This window comes from Tetranychus urticae, chromosome 3 (assembly GCF_039701765.1).
Source record: "Tetranychus urticae isolate SD_2017Ah chromosome 3, NJAU_TeUrti_SD_1.0, whole genome shotgun sequence".
Classification (NCBI taxonomy): Eukaryota; Metazoa; Arthropoda; class Arachnida; order Trombidiformes; family Tetranychidae; genus Tetranychus; species Tetranychus urticae.
In genome coordinates this window covers 17,663,458-17,681,849 of record NC_142960.1, presented here as the reverse complement: position 1 = coordinate 17,681,849, position 18,392 = coordinate 17,663,458, and the positions used below count along the sequence as shown (strand labels likewise).

Sequence of the window (18,392 nt, the reverse complement as noted above, 5' to 3'; positions counted from 1 at the left end):
TTTCCAAGTAAGACAACAGTTGATTGTTTTTACTGATTGTAACCCAACTTGTGAGGTAAATTGAAATTTTAACACAAAATAAACTGTTTGTCACACAAATCCAGTTAAACTCAAACAGAGAAACAAAAATACAAAGAAAAGGATAAAATCAGATTTAACTTGAAAAAAACCCAAATTTTTGTGGTTAGATTATCTTAACATTTTTATTGTCTCAATACTGGAAACATTGAAATGGGTAAAAAAGCCAAAAACAAAATACAATAAATTACCTTCGGAATGATTTCTTGACAAATTAAATGATAAAATTGGGTTCAAGCTTTTCCTTTCTTCTAAAAAAATGCTGAGATATTAATACGTAAAAAATCGTGATTTAATTAAAACAGATTCAGTTAAATTTGGTTATGATTTAAGAGCTGAAAGTAAAAGGTGAATCCAATAACCTTTGGTAACATCACAGGGCGTTGTAAATGCAGCTGGAGCATCTTCATCATGATTTGTATTTGTAAATATTTCAACGCACAGTGAAAGTGAAATGAAATGCTTAATAATTACAATCCTGAAAATTAACCTAGTTTTTCGATTTACTAGTAAATCCAGATTTCTGATTCCATTGTTTCACGAGCAGCTTTCGAGTTAAGATTATAATTTTCCTGCTATTAGTTAAATCATCAAAGATTTACAAAATTACATTATCATGTTGTAAATCAAAGGCGCACTTATGCTATTGATGACTTGACTCCAGACTTGTGTTGAGATACTTCATTCAAGCTCGTTTTATTGACAAATTATCTTAATTTTGTTTCCATTTCAACTCTTTATAATTTTATATTTTCTTGTTGTTTTCATCAACTAAATTGTTATTAAGTTTTCATTTTAATTGTCATCATGAGATGTTTCTTGAATCATTAAACATTTCAAGAAATCTCGTTGATCCTTTGAGTAATTAGCTTTAGACTTCAAGTTTCATCTCAACTCTACTTTTCCTTGTTAGACTTAAATATTCAGTTTTAGATTAACATTGCTACTTAATCAATGATTGAAGCACCCAGAGGTTAAATGATTAAATTGTGTTAATTTGAAATCATTTATTTCAAGGTGAGGCTTTACATTTCATTTAATGACACATTTTGTGTTTCATTTGGCAACTCAAAGTGATTCAAATTACAACTAATAATATTATTATCTAAATACAAAAATTCAGTAATCAAAGGAGTTATCAAAGGCAACCTTATAATGTAAATATCAATAATGATAACTTACTTTGTTTTCATATTCAAATTTTACTTAATTTTTGTCCAATCACATCCAAATTAAAGGTTATTATTACCAACAAAACCCAACCTAACAATAGTTATCATTGTATCATATTTTTCAATGCATTTCTTGCATTTCAATTCACATTGAAACACTTTCATTACAATTATAATCAAATCTCATTGAACTGTTTCAACTTGAAACAAACGACATTTCCTAGTTCAGTTTCAGTAAATCAACTGAAGGTTAAAATTTGAAAGCTGAACATTTCATGATCACAGATCAAGGTTAGGAGGAGTTAATCATTCAAACATTTACTTTGATACAACATTACTATAGGGTAAGAAGGCGGATTTCAAGCTGATCTGAGCAATTTCAATTTCTTCTTACATTTCATCATTTCCAATCAAATCATTTCAATGACCAAAATATTTGACCAAATTGTGCTTGAACAAGGAAATTGAAAGGTTTACTGGTTCAACAAATGTAACAATCAATCGATGAGTTTAGGTCACAATTTAGTGTCTCTTGAACTTCACCTCAAACCATTTTTAAGTTAAATTTTAAACTCTAAGCTTATCCAGTTGTTTTGACTAAAAAATACGAGATTTAAAGACTTCTTGAAATGATAAAGGTACCAACATGATAGATTAAGACTTACAAGTTAATCAGGCTTGCGGCATGTTTAAATAGGGGCAAAAAATTAGCCAAAATTTACAGTTAAAACGTTTAAAGTTGACAAAATTTCCTAGCATTTAAAGCATAATGATGAATGAATAGCTTTCAATCGGTAAACCTCTAAACGTTATTCAAATCTTGAGACTTTTACCTTTTCTGCATGTTAGGCCTCACAAATTATTTTAATATTAATGTTATTACCTAAAGGAGTGTCTATTGATTGTTGTTAATTAAAGTTACCTCTGGAGGAACCAATTTCAACCTTTGCTATCCTTTCAATGAATCTTTTTGTCTTTGGAAAAACAAGGTTAACCGGAAACTTTTTAAAGGTTACATTAAACAAAAGACTGAACTGGTTGACTGACAATGTTGTGAGGTCAATTTCATGTCCATCATAATTAGTATCATCATTAGATGAGTGTGGGAATGGACAAGGATTTAGTTATTGCTATGAATAATTCAATTATTATCCGGTCCATTGGATTCACTTGTAAATAATATTTAGGTTTGGACTTTTAAATGATATTAAAGTTTGTTGGGTTGAGTAGTTAATGTTTATATCAAGACATTTTATTTTGTTTTTTGTTGTTATCAAATGTTAAAATTGTTAATACAAAAACCCGTTTATCAGCCCAAGTTATAATAGACAAAATTAGTTACAATTTACAATTTAAAGGTTAAACAATTGAAATTGGTTAATTTCATAGTCAACATTTGAAAGAGGTTTCGCGATGATCACAGATTCAATTATTAAACTGATCAACATGGTGAAGAGGATTTTCATCATTTGTGATTATCTTGTGCTTTCCATTGATTTCAATTGATTCCTTTACTCCAATCATATTTACAAGTTTAAAATGGTTAAAAATGTCTTTGGGCTTTTATCAATTTTGGCTTCTTTTTGTTGGTTTCATTTCCAGTTTAACCCGTTTAGTCTGACAAGAATTGTTTGTTTTATTTAAATGACCAATGCTGGCCACTTTTCTTTGTCTTTATCCTTTCATCACTAGACATTCAATATGGCCACTAGTGAGTCTCAACATTCACCTCAACGATCCATTAATTTGTAACCTGTGAGTATCCATCGTAGGTTGAATGGAAGGGCTGGTAATAAGAGTTAACGCAGGAAGAATCGTAATTATTGCCATAAACATGGTTATGGTGTGAATGGTGATTGTGATGAATCTGAAGAGGAAAGACAAGAAATTAGTAAATTTAATCAATTAGTTAAATCGAGATTTGCTTCACTGAAACTCGGCCTTTTAATGGGACCCAATCAACCTTAACCGTCATCTTGATTACATTAAAAGGAGATTCTCATTGAACCAATCATTTTCTCACAACATTACAATTTAAATTAACTTGTTCCCAGCGAAACGCAAAACAATCAAATTGATTAAATTGATCCATTTGAAGGTTTGTTTTGAAAGCCTTTTTTAACATGAAACAAATCATTTGCAAAGCTACTGAGAAGCCCTTTCAAAGGTAAAACCAGAGACTCTGACCGGAAATTTGACCATTTTGACCTCAACTAAAAACCAATTAATCATCTAATTGGTCTAATTGTAATACAAAGTCAGAGCAAAACGCAAACGGAAACAATCGCTTTAACCCAAACATAAAGATTAACCTTTAAGATGCGTTTTTACCTCTAAAACTGAAGATTATGCATAACATTGAAATTATCACTTTATTTACAATGATAATAGAGACACACCTTGATAATAATAAAGGTTGAAATGGGCAAAATAAGGTAAAAATAAAAGTGAGTTTCGGAGTGAATTGAAAGGTGAAATATTTTTGCAAAAAGCGCTTCTTAAATGGTAGCTTTTGGCTTTTCATTGATGTCTTTCAATGTGTAAATTAGATGTTTACAGAGACAGCAATATAACTGATCATCATTTGAATCAGTGAATTGTACCAAATCAATTACTTTTTGGTTTATTAACAGCTTAAAAATTTACAGTTGATGTTAAATTTTAATGCCATGTTTTTTTGTTCTCGGTCAATATTTACCTTACTATTTACGGTCAACATGGGCAACGATTTTATACCTTAAGCTTACTTTTTTTGGCTCAATGTGCAGTTTATTTGGTAAGCTAAATTGTAAAGGTAATTCACTAACTGTTAACTTTAAGCCCCTATTTTTTGTTCAATCAAATTTGCCTCCAGTCATTTAATCATCAGTCATTATCAACATCTTGCTCTCACTTAATCCACGCGTTCATCTTTTTCTGCTTTTTCTAACTATTATGTTGGTACCTTCATCAATTAAGAAAAGTTTAAGATAAATTCAATTGAGATTAGGAAAAAAATTACCGAAAATTCAATTATTTTATATTGAAAAATGGTAAACAAAATGCTGAAAAAGTCTAATTGCTTGGCATGTCATTGAAATACAAATTTAGCGCCTAAATGATAAGAAAGGTGAAGATGAGTTGCACATTTGAACGCCATCTTTAACTCTTTGATCGGACAATCTTTGTCATTAACACATAGTTAAGTAATTTTTGATTCACTTGATATCATTTAACCACTAATTACAATTTAATTATCCTTAAAAGGTTAAATGGCTCAAATTACTCCACTTATGTAGTCAATTGAAGTCCACTTGGATCAAATTTAAAGACAAGTTAAAAGATTTAAGGACCTCTCTGTGGTTAATCTTAGTTACCGGCTTTATGCTTTCAGTAAGTGATTGTGCTTTTTGTTTTGTTTTTGTATTTGTTTTACATTTTCAATCTGATTTGTTCAGAGAATCTCCATGAATGGAATTGAGATGATTAACCCGGGTTTCAAGTGATTATGACTCTATTGTGATGTGTAATGTCCCTCGAGATTTTAATGAAACATGTAAGTCAAACATTTATAAATCTGAGTCTTATAGTGTTGATAGTCGTCAACCCTTTTGTAAACAACAGGCTAAACGAGCCTCTATTATTATGAACTTTTATTTAATTCATTCTGTATCTGATTTTTCATTAGGTTAAACTTACATTATCATTTCGGATCCATTTTGTGTCGACGATATTTTCCTTGTTAATATTTTCACAGATCAATATTTCCTTTGGCGAAGTACAATAGACTGGATTAATATAAGTCTCATTTGATGCTGATGTAAGCGAAGACGTTAATGATTGTCCATTTATTAATTTAATTTCAACTGTTGATTCCATGGAATGGCCACTATTAATTTCATTATTATTATTATTATTTGCATTGTTAACAGTATTGACTCCATTTACGATGGATCCAGGTGATAAAAGTTGCATCATTGAATTATTATTATCAGATTGTTGGTAATGTTGATTGGCAGTAACATTTGTATTAACATTCATTGTAACATTATCACCTTCACTGAGCAAACCTTGTAAGTAAGCAATATATTCAATGGCTTTCTGTAAAGTTTTCACCTTTGATAATCTCTTGTTACGATTTGGTTCATTAACATGTTTCCTTAGGGTTGCAAAAGCACTGTTGACCGCTTGGACCCGACGTCGTTCCCGAGCATTACGACGAGCTACAAGGTGGGGAGGTTTTTCACGATGAGGAATATGTTTGTAGCTAGATTTTCCAGTTTTCCTGTAACAAGCAAAAGACAACAAGTAAGTATCGGTATTGTTATGATTGTTTGTCATTTCATTGCAAAGCTTTTTACTAAACAAATCTAATCTCTATTTGTTCTAGAGTAAAACAAACTGACAAATTTGATTCATAGTTGGTGGTCAACGAAAAAGAAAAGAAAGATCTCAAAGTGAGTTAATGTCCACTGTCAATCTTGTTCAAACAAAAGTCACAATTGTAAGACGTTGTTTGCTGGACAAATTGAGATGACAACGTAAAACCGTGTTTCTACCCTTTTCCTTGAAATGTTTCAATCTGGCAACCTAAATTGAAATAACAATTTTAATTGACCTTTCAACAGGGAAAATAAAGTTAAAGCAAAGTTGTAATTGTTGACATTAACATGAAAAAGCTACAATTATTTGATTAAATTCAAGCTTTTCTGTGCTTCATGAAAGTTAATAAGTTTACAGCAAATTTGATCAGTAAGATGTTAGATCCTAATCAAAGTATAATTATCTGAAAAGTGAGGAAATTCTGAGAAGCTCAATTTTTTCTGATTGATTTCAACACATGAATTAAATTACAATTTTTCTACTTTATTGCCTTCTTCTTCTCAATAATAATATTATGAATTATTAAATTATGTTCATTATTATTATTATCATTTTAAGTGCGCAAATTCAATACAAAACTATCAACCTATACAAGGTATGAACATGAAACGATAATATCTGAACGATAAATTTTATAGGATTTTGTTTAGCCAGAATTAATAAAGATTAAAGGGAAAAAAAGATGTAGAAAGAGTTGAGAAATGAAAATGAGAAAAATATTAAGCTTAATTATATTGAATGTTGAAACAATTTAGTTGAGGCCTTCAATGGTTTTTCATTGAGGTAAAGATGATTATGGTGAGAGGAGAAGAAGATGATGATGATAGAGTGAAGATGAAGATGATGAAGTAAAAATTAAGGTTGGGCAAGTAAAGCATGGCAGTAGCATGAGCCTGCAAGCAATTCAGTATTAATACTTTTCTGTTAATTTTACTTTTTCCTTCATGATAATTTTTTGCTTTTTGCAAAGATTTCAATCAATGATTCAATTTAATTGTTTCATTGATTAGCCTTTTCATGTATAATTTGACAAAAATGGGATAAATTTAGGTCTTAATGTTAAATTGCCTTGACAATTTACAGGAAAATCTTGTAAATCAAAGTTAATCACAAAGTTAACCATTGATTTATCGTATTAAATTAAATTTGTCTGTGTGTTTTTACTCTGTGGCAGGTTTACCAATCAAAGTTGTTATTTATTGTTGCCTAATTCAATTGAATGATGCTCATTGTAATTCATTGAACATTAAATATGGTTATGAATGTTTAACTAATTTTACCTTTTCTTGATTCCTTCAGATGCAGTTGTTGAATCTGTTTTACTTGGATCCAGTCTAACTTGGTTAATTGTTGTTGTCGTTGAATCACTTGAATAATGGCAAGTCGTTGTGGATACTGAAATTAAAGATGAAAGTGAAGATGAAGAGGAAGATGACGAAGATGATGGCGAATTAACTGTTGGCGATGAAAGAGGCTGTGAGGTGATCAAACTGTTTGGAAACTGTTCATAACTATAATCAATTCCTTGGCTACAATTTTCATCATAACTTGTTGATGTAATCGTTGAATCTCCGGTAATCAAATGTTGCGCTATCGATGGAGTCCATGTTTGATAATTTGATGCTGATGCTGATGTTAAATCAGGCTTAATATCTTTCATCATTTTGGTTAACTTAATGGCACGCTTTGGATATTTGACTGTTGCAATGTGTTGGATCGAGCAAAAACAAAATGAAAATGAAGGACAAGAAAGAAGAAGAAGAAGAGAAAAGATGAAAACAAAAAGCAAATGAAATTTACGTAAATTCAAATGATGATGATGGTGGTGTATAAAGGTACAACGTTAATGATTATTTAATATTATCAAGTAGCAAAAACAACGAAAAAGAAACAAGAAAAAGGTAAAAGCAAAGTGATGAGGATCATTTGACAAGTTAAAATGATGTTAACTGGTAAAAGGTAAAAATAAAAATGCGTAAAAAAGTCGTAGCCTTAAGGTTAATAACAACGATTGTTGGAGCAGCAACAAGAAAAAAAAACACAACGAGAAGGAGAGGAACATGGAAAGGCCTTACATTTTGGTTACTTTGCAAACACGCGTCTAGTTAATTCTGTGTTACCAAAGTAACAATATTACATTATGATAATATCATTATTATTATCATGAGAATCTGTGTCCGCCTCTTTACCCTATAATAATATTGAAATAACAAAGTAACTTTATCTGTTTTTGTTGCTCCTCCTTAACACAATTGTGTTCAAATAGCTTGGCTTATCTTGTAAACTTGAAGCTTTCAGTTTCTCCAAACTTTACATGATAATTTCAATGAGTAAACTCTAATGAGTCTTTTTTTCCTTATAATATTTTCAGGTTAACATCAACTTGCAGCGATCAAACCAATTCATCGTAAACTGTTCAGATTATTCAGCGCCTGCTTCTGGCTTCAAATCTTCGTGATTTCCATTGCTACTAATTAAACCAATTTCCGTTATTTTAACCAAAATTAATTTTAAAAGTTTGGTCATGTCATTGACTTTTAAGACGTTTGGTTATAACCTTTTTAAAAGAGCGATTACGAGGTTACCTTGTAAATTTAGCTTCTTGTTGTTGGATGAAGCTTCAGCTGCTTGACCTTACCTTTAAAATGTCCTCTTCGCTACTTTCCAATTGTATCATAATTGCAATTTTTTCACTCTACCCTTCATTATAGTTGATTAGTAGTTGACTGTTTAACGATTCAATTTACATTGATTAACCTTTTACCAAATTTAATCATGTTTCCTCTCACTATTGCACACTTTTACAGTTACCAATAGTTGAGGTTGAATAATCAAATTACTAATCATCTCCTGTTTTACACACTATTTTATAATTGGTCAGCAAAAAAAAGAGATTCACTAATTTGGTTCATTTAATAAGATATTGATTGATTGATATCAAACATTCGTAGACATTCAATGGACCAAATGAATATTAAATCTCTATTATCAATTTAAATTAGTTAAAGTGTTGATGCAATGTGAATTGAAAAAATTGTTTATCAACCTTTCGTAACCATCGCCGTTCACCTGCTTCCCTAAGGGCATCAGACTCGTTGCCTTCACCTTTGCATCTTAACATCGTCTTAAGATCCACCATTCTCCTCATCATCTTTGCTATCATTTTCATCACTTTCATCTTTGTTCAACTTTCCCTTTCAATGAGCAGTTGATCTAAATAGTCATTGAATAGTTAACTAATTAATCCTCACTTTTGCCTTTCCAATCACGAATTGAAACATATTTTCAATATGAATTGAAATGCAAGAAATGTATTGAAAAATATGATACAATGATAACTATTGTTAGGTTGGGTTTTGTTGGTAATAATAACCTTTAATTTGGATGTGATTGGACAAAAATTAAGTAAAATTTGAATATGAAAACAAAGTAAGTTATTATTATTGATATTTACATTATAAGGTTGCCTTTGATAACTCCTTTGATTACTGAACTTTTGTATTTAGATAATAATATTATTAGTTGTAATTTGAATCACTTTGAGTTGCCAAATGAAACACAAAATGTGTCATTAAATGAAATGTAAAGCCTCACCTTGAAATAAATGATTTCAAATTAACACAATTTAATCATTTAACCTCTGGGTGCTTCAATCATTGATTAAGTAGCAATGTTAATCTAAAACTGAATATTTAAGTCTAACAAGGAAAAGTAGAGTTGAGATGAAACTTGAAGTCTAAAGCTAATTACTCAAAGGATCAACGAGATTTTATGAAATGTTTAATGATTCAAGAAACATCTCATGATGACAATTAAACTGAAAATTTAATAACAATTTAGTTGATAAAAACAACAAGAAAATACAAAATTATAAAGAGTTGAAATTGAAACAAAATCAAGATAATTTGTCAATTACTTATACTTCAAGTCAACACATCAAGTCTGGAGTGTGCCAAGAAGAAGCATTTGATTTACAATTGAAAAGCTGATCATTAATAAACGAGATAAAAGAGAGTTTATTTCAATGTCTAATTAAAAGTCAATCATTGTCGTTAGTTTATTACTTGTGACGATAAAAAAAGTCCGTTGTCAATGCAATAACATCAATTGTTAACTCTCAAATTGTGCACCTTTTGAATGATGAATGAAATGGTTTAACCATCAACTTACCTCAGGGTATATTTAGGGGCACTCAAAGCTCACCATCATCTTCATCTTCATCTTTTTTCTCTCTCTTCCTCTTCTTCCTCTTGTTTTTTACTTTGTAAGGTAAGACATGCAAATGCATTTTCCAGACGCGTGTAAAGATTATTTTTTATTATTTCTGTTGCTTCTTAACCTCGCTTTTTAAGTTATTTTCAAAGGTAAAAGAAACACAGCTTCATTAAATGACCATCCAATGTGAGGTTAACCCAAAGGTCATTGGTCAAGTTGAGAAGGAAAATGATAACTCATATTTGACTGGACACAATAAGTAAGTTAATGCTTCTCCTGTTGTTTTGGTTTCACTTTACCTGATCAACATGACAATTTAACATGATTCCTATTGTGACTTATCTTAATCAGTCCATTCAATTGGCAAAACAATTCATTTCCAAGTAAGACAACAGTTGATTGTTTTTACTGATTGTAACCCCAACTTGTGAGGTAAATTGAAATTTTAACACAAAATAAACTGTTTGTCACACAAATCCAGTTAAACTCAAACAGAGAAACAAAAATACAAAGAAAAGGATAAAATCAGATTTAACTTGAAAAAAACCCAAATTTTTGTGGTTAGATTATCTTAACATTTTTATTGTCTCAATACTGGAAATATTGAAATGGGTAAAAAAGCCAAAAACAAAATACAATAAATTACCTTCGGAATGATTTCTTGACAAATTAAATGATAAAATTGGGTTCAAGCTTTTCCTCTCTTCTAATGAAATGCTGAGATATTAATAAGTAAAAAATCGTGATTTAATTAAAACAGATTCAGTTAAATTTGGTTATGATTTAAGAGCTGAAAATAAAAGGTGAATCCAATAACCTTTGGTAACATCACAGGGCGTTGTAAATGCAGCTGGATCATCTTCATCTTTATTTTTATCCTCATCTTTACCTTTATCTCTAACTGAAACACATCAATGTAAAGGTTTAGAAGAGCAAAGATGATAATCACCTTTTGTTGATCATCACAGTTACTTTAAAATGTATGTAAACAATGAAATGATTTACAATCTAAAATCATAATCATAGCTTTTTATATCGGTCAATATTTAACTGTCATTTCAATTTACAAGGCAACCCAATAAGCTTGAATTTTGCAGGAAAAATAATAACATTTTAAATCATTTATTCATTTATTTCTCAATTATTTAGAATCTATTTTAGCGTCTAGTGTTGAAAAATTTGGTGCCAATTATTTGGTCCTTTACAACAATATTCAAAGCAATTTATCAATTCAATTTATCATCACCTTAAAATTAGGTTATCTTTTAATGATCAAAATATTTCAAGATTTAGGTAATTGAATAAGCAAAGTCTGTGTAAATATTAATCGAAAGGTAAAGCTTTTTAAACTTGAATTGCACACAATATTGACCTAGTTTTGATATAACTAATAGGTTTGCAGTTGAACATTGGTTTTCAATGAAAATAACAATCAAAAGGACCCATGAAAAAACTGTTTTACCGTTTAGAATGATAAACTTTTTCAATTATAAATGTTAGCTTTCGAGATTGGGATTCCCTTATTGATGAAAGGTTATCTTTGATTGTATCTGCAATGAAATTTTTCACCAATTTAGATATTGTTTATAATTATCTGTTGAAGCAAACCGTAATTCATAAGTTGCTCAAAAGCAGAATTCAATTTGAGATGAGCTTTTCTTTTCCAACTTGCTCAAGATCAACAGATCGATTAGACTTTCATTTTATAAGTACACGTATATTTGCCTATTATAAGCGCTAACATGTTTCTATTGGCTTAATTATTCATGGGTAAAGATTGATTCAGAGGCAAATCTGAACTTTTGATGTTAAATTTTAAGTTGTCGCACTTATCCAGAGGGGAAACTCAACTGTCGATGTTTTTTTGGTTGAAGTTGGTCATTTTGATTCGTTTCATTCGTGAACTGACTTTTGCAGCTATTAACGAGCTTGTCAATCAACTGTTAACTGTCCACAAAATCAAATTAATTACTATTGACTGGTTGGTGGCGTTCAATTGAAGGCAAAATTTATGCAACACAAGAGTATAAAGTAAATCAGAATATTAAGGTGTCCAGGATTTTATACAAATTAATGGTAAATAAATCGATATTCAACAAGATTAAGATTGATTGTCAAGGTTAACAATCGGCTTTAACTATTAACAAACATTAATTCACATTATAAGGGCCCAATCAAGGTTAATATCTAATTGGGTCTACCTATTTATGCAAATAGGTTAAGTGTTAAGACGGTGATACAGCTGATTTTGATACCGTTGTAAATTTATTGATTATCCCTAACGCGTTCACCCAATGAAGCAATAAGCCTTTGTTTATCAAATCACATTCAATTAATATCGATAATATGAAGATATTTTTGTTCTATATTCTTGTAATTAGTAATTTAAACAAAGCAAATTAGTAAAAATATATAAATTAGTGTTTGGATACAAGTTACACGAAACAATTGTTGGCTGTGATACGCAATTTGGAGTGCATTAATATTCAAATTGGATAGATTTTAATAACCTGAAATAAATGTGTGCAATAGGTAAGTTTAATATAATTTGATTGTACAAGTTAACTTATTAACTAAGCTCAAAATTGGCTTGATATTGATGATTTATTGATGTAAATCACGATAAAATGATTAAAATGTGATTCCATTTTGTTACTCAATCAATCATTTTGAATTCAATGTAAGTTTAACGTATATCTTTATCTTTTTCACCCTCTTTTTACTCTAGTTTTCATCACCGACAATCTATAAGGATTTACATGAGGATTGAATAGAGGTTACAACATGGCGATTGAGGAAAAACGTTTGCTGTGAATTTTAAATACATAAACTGTTAGTTTATATCATCATCATCACCATCATCTTATTATTATCATTGGGATAGAGTAAAGATGAGCTTTTGTCATGCAATTTGGTCTCAAAAAATTGTAGCTGTTTTTGCCAATTTTTAACACGTCAAATTGTACCCAAAAAAATCCTTTATCATTGCACATCACTTAATCATCATAACGCCCTCATCATTACCATCATCAACATCATCATATCTTCGACACACTCATACATGGAGACTTGAGGCTATCAATTAAAATGATTGGAACTTAATTGCTCAAGACAGTTTGAGGTCTGGAATAAGAAATGATGAGACAACATTAATTTTTAGTTTTTTTCTGTTTAATTACAGCTTATATCAGGTTAATTTAAACTTTATTAGTTGTAGGTAAGCCAACAAGGTTGGGTCAATTAAAATTTGTCAGCAAAATTTAATTGATTAATTTCCTCACATCGTCTTTGATTGAACGACTAAAGACCTGAAATATTGCTGGAATATTATATTGAAACAAATTTTGGATCTACTTTGATATTCACGAGCCATTGATTGGGCCTACAATGAATCGATGCTTTCTTCGAACCTTCGATGATGTTTTGAATAACCATGGCATTTCGAACCAATATATTGTCCAGAGATTTTATAGGAATCAACTATCAATCGGCATTTCTTGAAACTTGGTCAATTAACCCGGCCATTTTCAATCAGTAATCGTAGCTCTTGGTGTGATCTTTGATTATCCATAAATCAATACATGTTAAGTATCATTATCACTTCAATTTATCAGAAATGTTTACTTTGTTTAATTGATATTTTGACATTTTTTGATCATTAAGAAACCATTTGAGGTCAAGGTTTGAAGCAAAATTTCATTTATTTTACAATTTTCAATATTTCAAGACTTGAAGCATAGTGTAACTTGTCATTCAAAGGCTTTAGATATTAACTTTATAATTGTTAATTGCAATTTGAAAAATTTGCCATCAAAATTGTTAAAGTGTCGTTTGTGATATCTAAAAATTTGTAACATTCAATTAGAGCCAATCTGAAGTAATTAATCAGTTAATGATGAATTTAGCAACCCAACCTTATAATTAGTAAGAATGAAAGAAAAAATGATGTTTTCTTAAACATTTTTAAGACAGAAAAGATTAACAATTAACATTGTTGTCTCATCCATGATTAGTGTTTTCAAGTTGAAACAATAATTAACTTTGAATCAATCTTATTCATTTCTTTAGATGAACTATTGGTGGACAATTAACACACAACTGGGGTGAAAAAGTTCAAACAAAAACAAAATAAATTGCCGCAACTGTATTTAAACTGGTTTACAGACGATTCAGCTGATTTCTAACCACCAATCTCAACAACAAACATCTATGGATTAATTCAATCACACAATCGCTAAGTCTTGGATCATCCAGAGATAATCATAATCCTGTAAACCTAACATAACACTTTCAACGAGAACTTTAAAGTAAGCTTTGCAAATATCAAAGACTGTTACAGACTGTATTTCAGAAGAGTGTTAAAAGGTCAAAAAATCTTGATGGAATTAACGGAAATGTTAGTGTTCAACAATTAGTATCGTACTTGATTTGACAAGGAAATGATAGCTTTGAGGTGATTTAAATTTAATTTGCTTTGATTTTCTCTGTTTTCTAGGTGCCAGTCAACAATCAAAACACGGTATGAACTACAAACCTATGAAAAAAGTATATCAAAATGGGAGCAAAACAAAGGACTAGACAAGGAAGGAAGGAAGAAACGGCGAAAGGGAGGAAGAGAAAGATGATGATGGAGATAAGTGATGAAGAAAGGTTAACTATCATTCAAAATTGGTCCCTAAATCGTGAAGATAAAGATAAAGGGAAAGTTAATGCTGAAGTGGAGGAGTAGGCCGAGTTTTGATTTACGTTGGATTGTTTATGATGATAATAAAGGTCCTATGGAGTTTAAAAACAAAACGAGCAGATGATAGTAATGCTTGTCATCATTATCATCATTTGTTGCCTCTAAATTTATATTGTACCTCATTGACCTTAACCATAGAATGATTATAATCATAATTATTATGGATCTCTTCATGGGCGTGAATCCGTTTAAAGATTAACCCGAAAAGCGTTTTGCTTCATCAGTACACTCGATGGAAATGATCAACATTTGGACAATCCATTGATCAACTCAATATAAAGCCAATAAAGAATCAATGGACCAGCAATGGACAAAAGTTTACCATGATTTAGCTGATATAGTTACGCTCATTGTTTGTATTGATGGATACACTTTTCTGTTAACTGAATTATCTTCAATTAATGCTCATTAATTAAGTGCCAATTAAGTTACATTAATTGATTAAAGTGGTAAGACAGGTATATACGCGTGTATAACTTGTGACTTTATTGAATATTGAACAGAAATAATAATGTATCTCTTTCTATTTGTTTCATTTAGATTTGAATCAACTTACAATTCATGGGCTTGGCAATTTAAGATTATTTGACTTTTTCATTCTCCTCCGGCATTATTTATCTTCGGGCTAATTTCGTTTTCTATATTTCTTAGCCTTTTCTTGCCAATATTTGTTGCGTACACACATACACATTACATTTGTCTCAAAGGCATGTGACAGTTGCAACTTGATTCAACAATTAGGCTTGATTGATTAAACATTGATTACGAACTCTTACGTTACCTTCCCATTTTTTTGGTTCCAACTTTTGCCTTTATATTGACAATTATTAATCTAAATATTATTGTAACCAGATTTGGCTTTTCTTGTTATCATTAAACCAAAATTGAGCTACAAATCAAATATAAATTTCTAATAATTTTACTCTTTAAATTGTGTTCAACGAGAGACCTACCGCTGTTATGTTAATAACTACCTTTAATGACCAAGAATGCAAGTTTTATGAATCACTTAATGACAACTCAATGATAGTAACTGAAATTTTTATCAGATCAGATTTAATAGATCTTAATTTACAATTATACTTGTTGTAAATTAATATTCACTGTTGCTTGATCACTGCATTAAAATTGTGAATTGATTGAAATAATAGTTCTGAATGAATCTGGTTCTGCCTTTTGGTCAATGGAGGTGTTTTCAAAATATTCATCAAGAATCAATTTTACATTTTGAAGAATGAGGAAACGAAAACAAATGAAGCTTTTCCAATTTTTAATTACAAATTAATCAGTTGATCATTTGAAATCTTTTTGTAACACATAAGCAGCAGAGGGTTCAATCCTTTTATAGTAATTTTCTTTTGTGTCGATTATTTCGAATCCGAATTTTTTGTAAAAAGTTAGAGCTGTATCATTGTTAACTTGGACATGGAGAAACAGACCATCGAGATTGTTTTCTTGAGCATAATTGAGAACATGTTTCAACATCAGTGTACCTATTAAGGGATTTGAAGTAAAATTTAAAATTAGTGAACAATATTAAAAGGAAACAGAGAAACATACCTATGCCAAGTCTTCGATATGGAGCCAAACATCCTAAAGTCATAATATAAAGTCTTCGTTGATTATTAGATGTGTCAATGCGGCAGCAAACACCACCAACCACGATGTCATTATAAAAAGCGATTTTGGCCAATTCACCAGCGACGAGCACATCTTTGTAAAACTTGTCGTTGTAAATAACAGGGAAAACAACTTGATTAATCCGTCGAAGTAGCTTTATATTATGTACAGTAATAGAACCTAATTCAGTACGACCACGTTTATTAAACTCTGGCATGTTAAGCTAAAGTGTCAATACAATTAATGAATAATAATTACAGAATATAAATCAAAACCAAGAATAAAAAATACGATATATTCAAACTAAATTGCTTGCTGTTTTGTTTTTCAGCTGACAATTTTTCTCAATATGTTTGCGGCGACATCTGGTGTAATTTAATTGCCTCAAAACGCGATTTTCAATAAAGATTTGTATTTGAAAAATACTTCAATCGTCTATTTAACAAACTTTAAATTGCCTTATTGTCTGTGCAGTAATTTAATGATAATGAAGTCTTTAAATTAGAAATAAGAACCGTGGATTACATTGACAATAATTTCACACTTAAAGATGAATAAATTGCGAGGAAATGAAAACATTGAATATTTGCGAAACGTCTTTATTTACAAGATACAAATGATGATTGAAATTAATCAATGCAATAATTGTAATACACATTTTCTAGAAATTCATTATTTTAATACATTATATTATTACATTATATTACAGGATGCATGGACCATCTTTATACAAATGATAATCATTTAATTTTCGTCTTTGACTTTTGATGGTTTATTATTGCTAATACCATCACCTCCTTCTTCAACACTATCGCTGTCACCATCACCATCTTCATCATAATCATCATCGCCAGGAACTTCTTCATTCATTTGTTCCAATCTTTCTAATTTCTTTTGCAATTCTTGATCATCTAAATCGGTAACAACTTTAGGTGCTTGTTTAATAGAGAAAATTCCTCCAGCTTTTGTAATTGATTCTTCTATTTCTTTTAAGGCTTTATCTAAAGTTGCTAAACCAAATTCTCTTTCCATAGTGTGAGTTGTAACAACATAAGATGGAGGGGCTATCAGATTAATCTTGATTGGCATCTCTGGTGAACCACAAGCTATTCCTGCACGTAAGGCTGCTTTAACAGCATCAATACCTTCATAGGTACAACAGCCAACATCAATATCAGCTCTAACTTTAACTGCTTGTGGTGTCAATTTTCTTTTAATGTGAGTAACAAGAGCTTCTCGTGTTTTGTCATCAAGATCACATTCATCCAATACTGAAGCATCATTGACAACAAGCTTGAAATAATCAAATGCACAGCCTTGTTTCTTGTATTTTTCATCAAAATACCATGCTGTACGCTCATAAAGATCCTCTAATTGATCATCAGTTTGATAACCAAGTATTTCAGCCACATGGCGAAGAATACTATTAACAGCTTTACTTTTGGCAAATTTTTCTTCACATCTAACTATATCCTCAGGTGAAACTCTTCTTTTCGATAAATCAATGTATCCTTTATCTTTGTCAACACGGATAACAACTACACATTCACTTCGTCCAATTCTGATAAGTTTGTTGATTGATCTGATACGACGACGAGACAGTTCAGAAAGCAGAATCATGCCTTCAATGTTGTTATACTCCAATAAGTCAACGTAAGCACCCATCTCGGCCACTCGACGCACCATGACCATAGCAACATCTTCTACTTCAGGAAATTTTTGTTTATAAAAACGACAATTTAAATTAGGCATTTTAACTCAAATAAAATAAACAAACACTGTTCAGTAAGAGCTGAAGAATAGGTAAATCAGATATCTACTCTGTTTTTGTTATGCCAATGAGCTTAAATTCCAAACAATTATCTTAATTTCAACACTAAATGAACAATTTTCAATATTTTAACGGAACAGATGTTATTTTCCGTTTCCGAGAGATGAATAGGGAGACGCTTGAGCTCCCCTGGTAAGGCATCACCGCCAGATTTAAAAAAGCTTGTTTTTGATACAAAATAACATTTTCATTGTTTCTTAGGAAAGGCTGGTTAGAGTAAAGGATTTTTATCAGAGAATAATATTCTTTGATTTCATTGAAGATTACTCTATTATGATGCAAAGGAAGTATATAGTTTAACCTATGCTTGAGTAAGGTGTTTAAGTCGTCTGGTGTCACGATATTTACTCAATTTACAAGCTTTAATTTT

At 30.4% G+C, this 18,392-nt stretch overlaps 3 protein-coding genes and 2 long non-coding RNA genes across 8 annotated transcripts; 2 read left to right on the top strand and 3 right to left on the bottom strand.

The window, feature by feature from the left end:
- Window positions 1-2,480: 2,480 nt before the first annotated feature.
- On the bottom strand, window positions 2,481-7,275 carry LOC107362856 (uncharacterized). The gene is made up of 3 exons (XM_015929995.3): window positions 6,893-7,275; window positions 4,929-5,514; window positions 2,481-3,117 (listed from the first exon to the last, which is right to left on the bottom strand). Exons 1-3 carry the CDS (start codon window positions 7,273-7,275, stop codon window positions 2,992-2,994), a joined length of 1,095 nt encoding a protein of 364 aa, XP_015785481.3. The 3' UTR covers window positions 2,481-2,991.
- On the top strand, window positions 4,431-9,249 carry LOC149093517 (uncharacterized). Of its 2 annotated transcripts, none has more exons than XR_016199840.1 (8): window positions 4,431-4,622; window positions 4,688-4,785; window positions 4,918-5,049; window positions 5,162-5,302; window positions 5,394-5,537; window positions 5,620-5,686; window positions 6,912-7,513; window positions 7,984-9,249. It is a non-coding gene; the product is annotated as an uncharacterized LOC149093517 (long non-coding RNA). The 2 variants fall into 2 exon arrangements; XR_016199839.1 differs by having other exon boundaries at window positions 6,912-7,571.
- Window positions 9,250-11,967: 2,718 nt separating this feature from the next.
- Window positions 11,968-15,346, top strand: LOC107363318 (uncharacterized). Of its 3 annotated transcripts, none has more exons than XR_016199841.1 (5): window positions 11,968-12,359; window positions 12,556-12,948; window positions 13,896-14,223; window positions 14,323-15,029; window positions 15,112-15,346. It is a non-coding gene; the product is annotated as an uncharacterized LOC107363318 (long non-coding RNA). The 3 variants fall into 3 exon arrangements; XR_016199842.1 differs by having other exon boundaries at window positions 12,050-12,359; window positions 13,896-14,134; XR_016199843.1 differs by having other exon boundaries at window positions 12,050-12,359; window positions 14,323-15,020.
- A 478-nt stretch (window positions 15,347-15,824) lies between these two features.
- On the bottom strand, window positions 15,825-16,482 carry san (Probable N-acetyltransferase san). The gene is made up of 2 exons (XM_015930535.3): window positions 16,132-16,482; window positions 15,825-16,064 (listed from the first exon to the last, which is right to left on the bottom strand). Exons 1-2 carry the CDS (start codon window positions 16,406-16,408, stop codon window positions 15,865-15,867), a joined length of 477 nt encoding a protein of 158 aa, XP_015786021.1. The 5' UTR covers window positions 16,409-16,482; the 3' UTR covers window positions 15,825-15,864.
- A 287-nt stretch (window positions 16,483-16,769) lies between these two features.
- Window positions 16,770-18,079, bottom strand: LOC107363055 (eukaryotic translation initiation factor 2 subunit 1). The gene has a single exon (XM_015930223.3). The coding sequence runs from the start codon at window positions 17,941-17,943 to the stop codon at window positions 16,936-16,938; it is 1,008 nt and encodes a 335-aa protein (XP_015785709.1). The 5' UTR covers window positions 17,944-18,079; the 3' UTR covers window positions 16,770-16,935.
- Between the last annotated feature and the right edge of the window lie 313 nt (window positions 18,080-18,392).

Bases quoted from the DNA above. Each gene is read 5' to 3' on its own strand.
- LOC107363055 (XM_015930223.3), bottom strand. From the start codon at position 17,943: ATGCCTAATTTAAATTGTCGTTTTTATAAACAAAAATTTCCTGAAGTA.
- san (XM_015930535.3), bottom strand. From the start codon at position 16,408: ATGCCAGAGTTTAATAAACGTGGTCGTACTGAATTAGGTTCTATTACT. The intron at 16,065-16,131 runs GTATGTTTCTCT...ATCCCTTAATAG, and splicing joins ATATCGAAGACTTGGCATAG to GTACACTGATGTTGAAACAT.
- LOC107362856 (XM_015929995.3), bottom strand. From the start codon at position 7,275: ATGATGAAAGATATTAAGCCTGATTTAACATCAGCATCAGCATCAAAT. The intron at 5,515-6,892 runs GTAAAATTAGTT...TGCTTGTTACAG, and splicing joins TCTGAAGGAATCAAGAAAAG to GAAAACTGGAAAATCTAGCT. The intron at 3,118-4,928 runs GTAAGTTTAACC...TTTCCTCTTCAG, and splicing joins AATGGATCCGAAATGATAAT to ATTCATCACAATCACCATTC.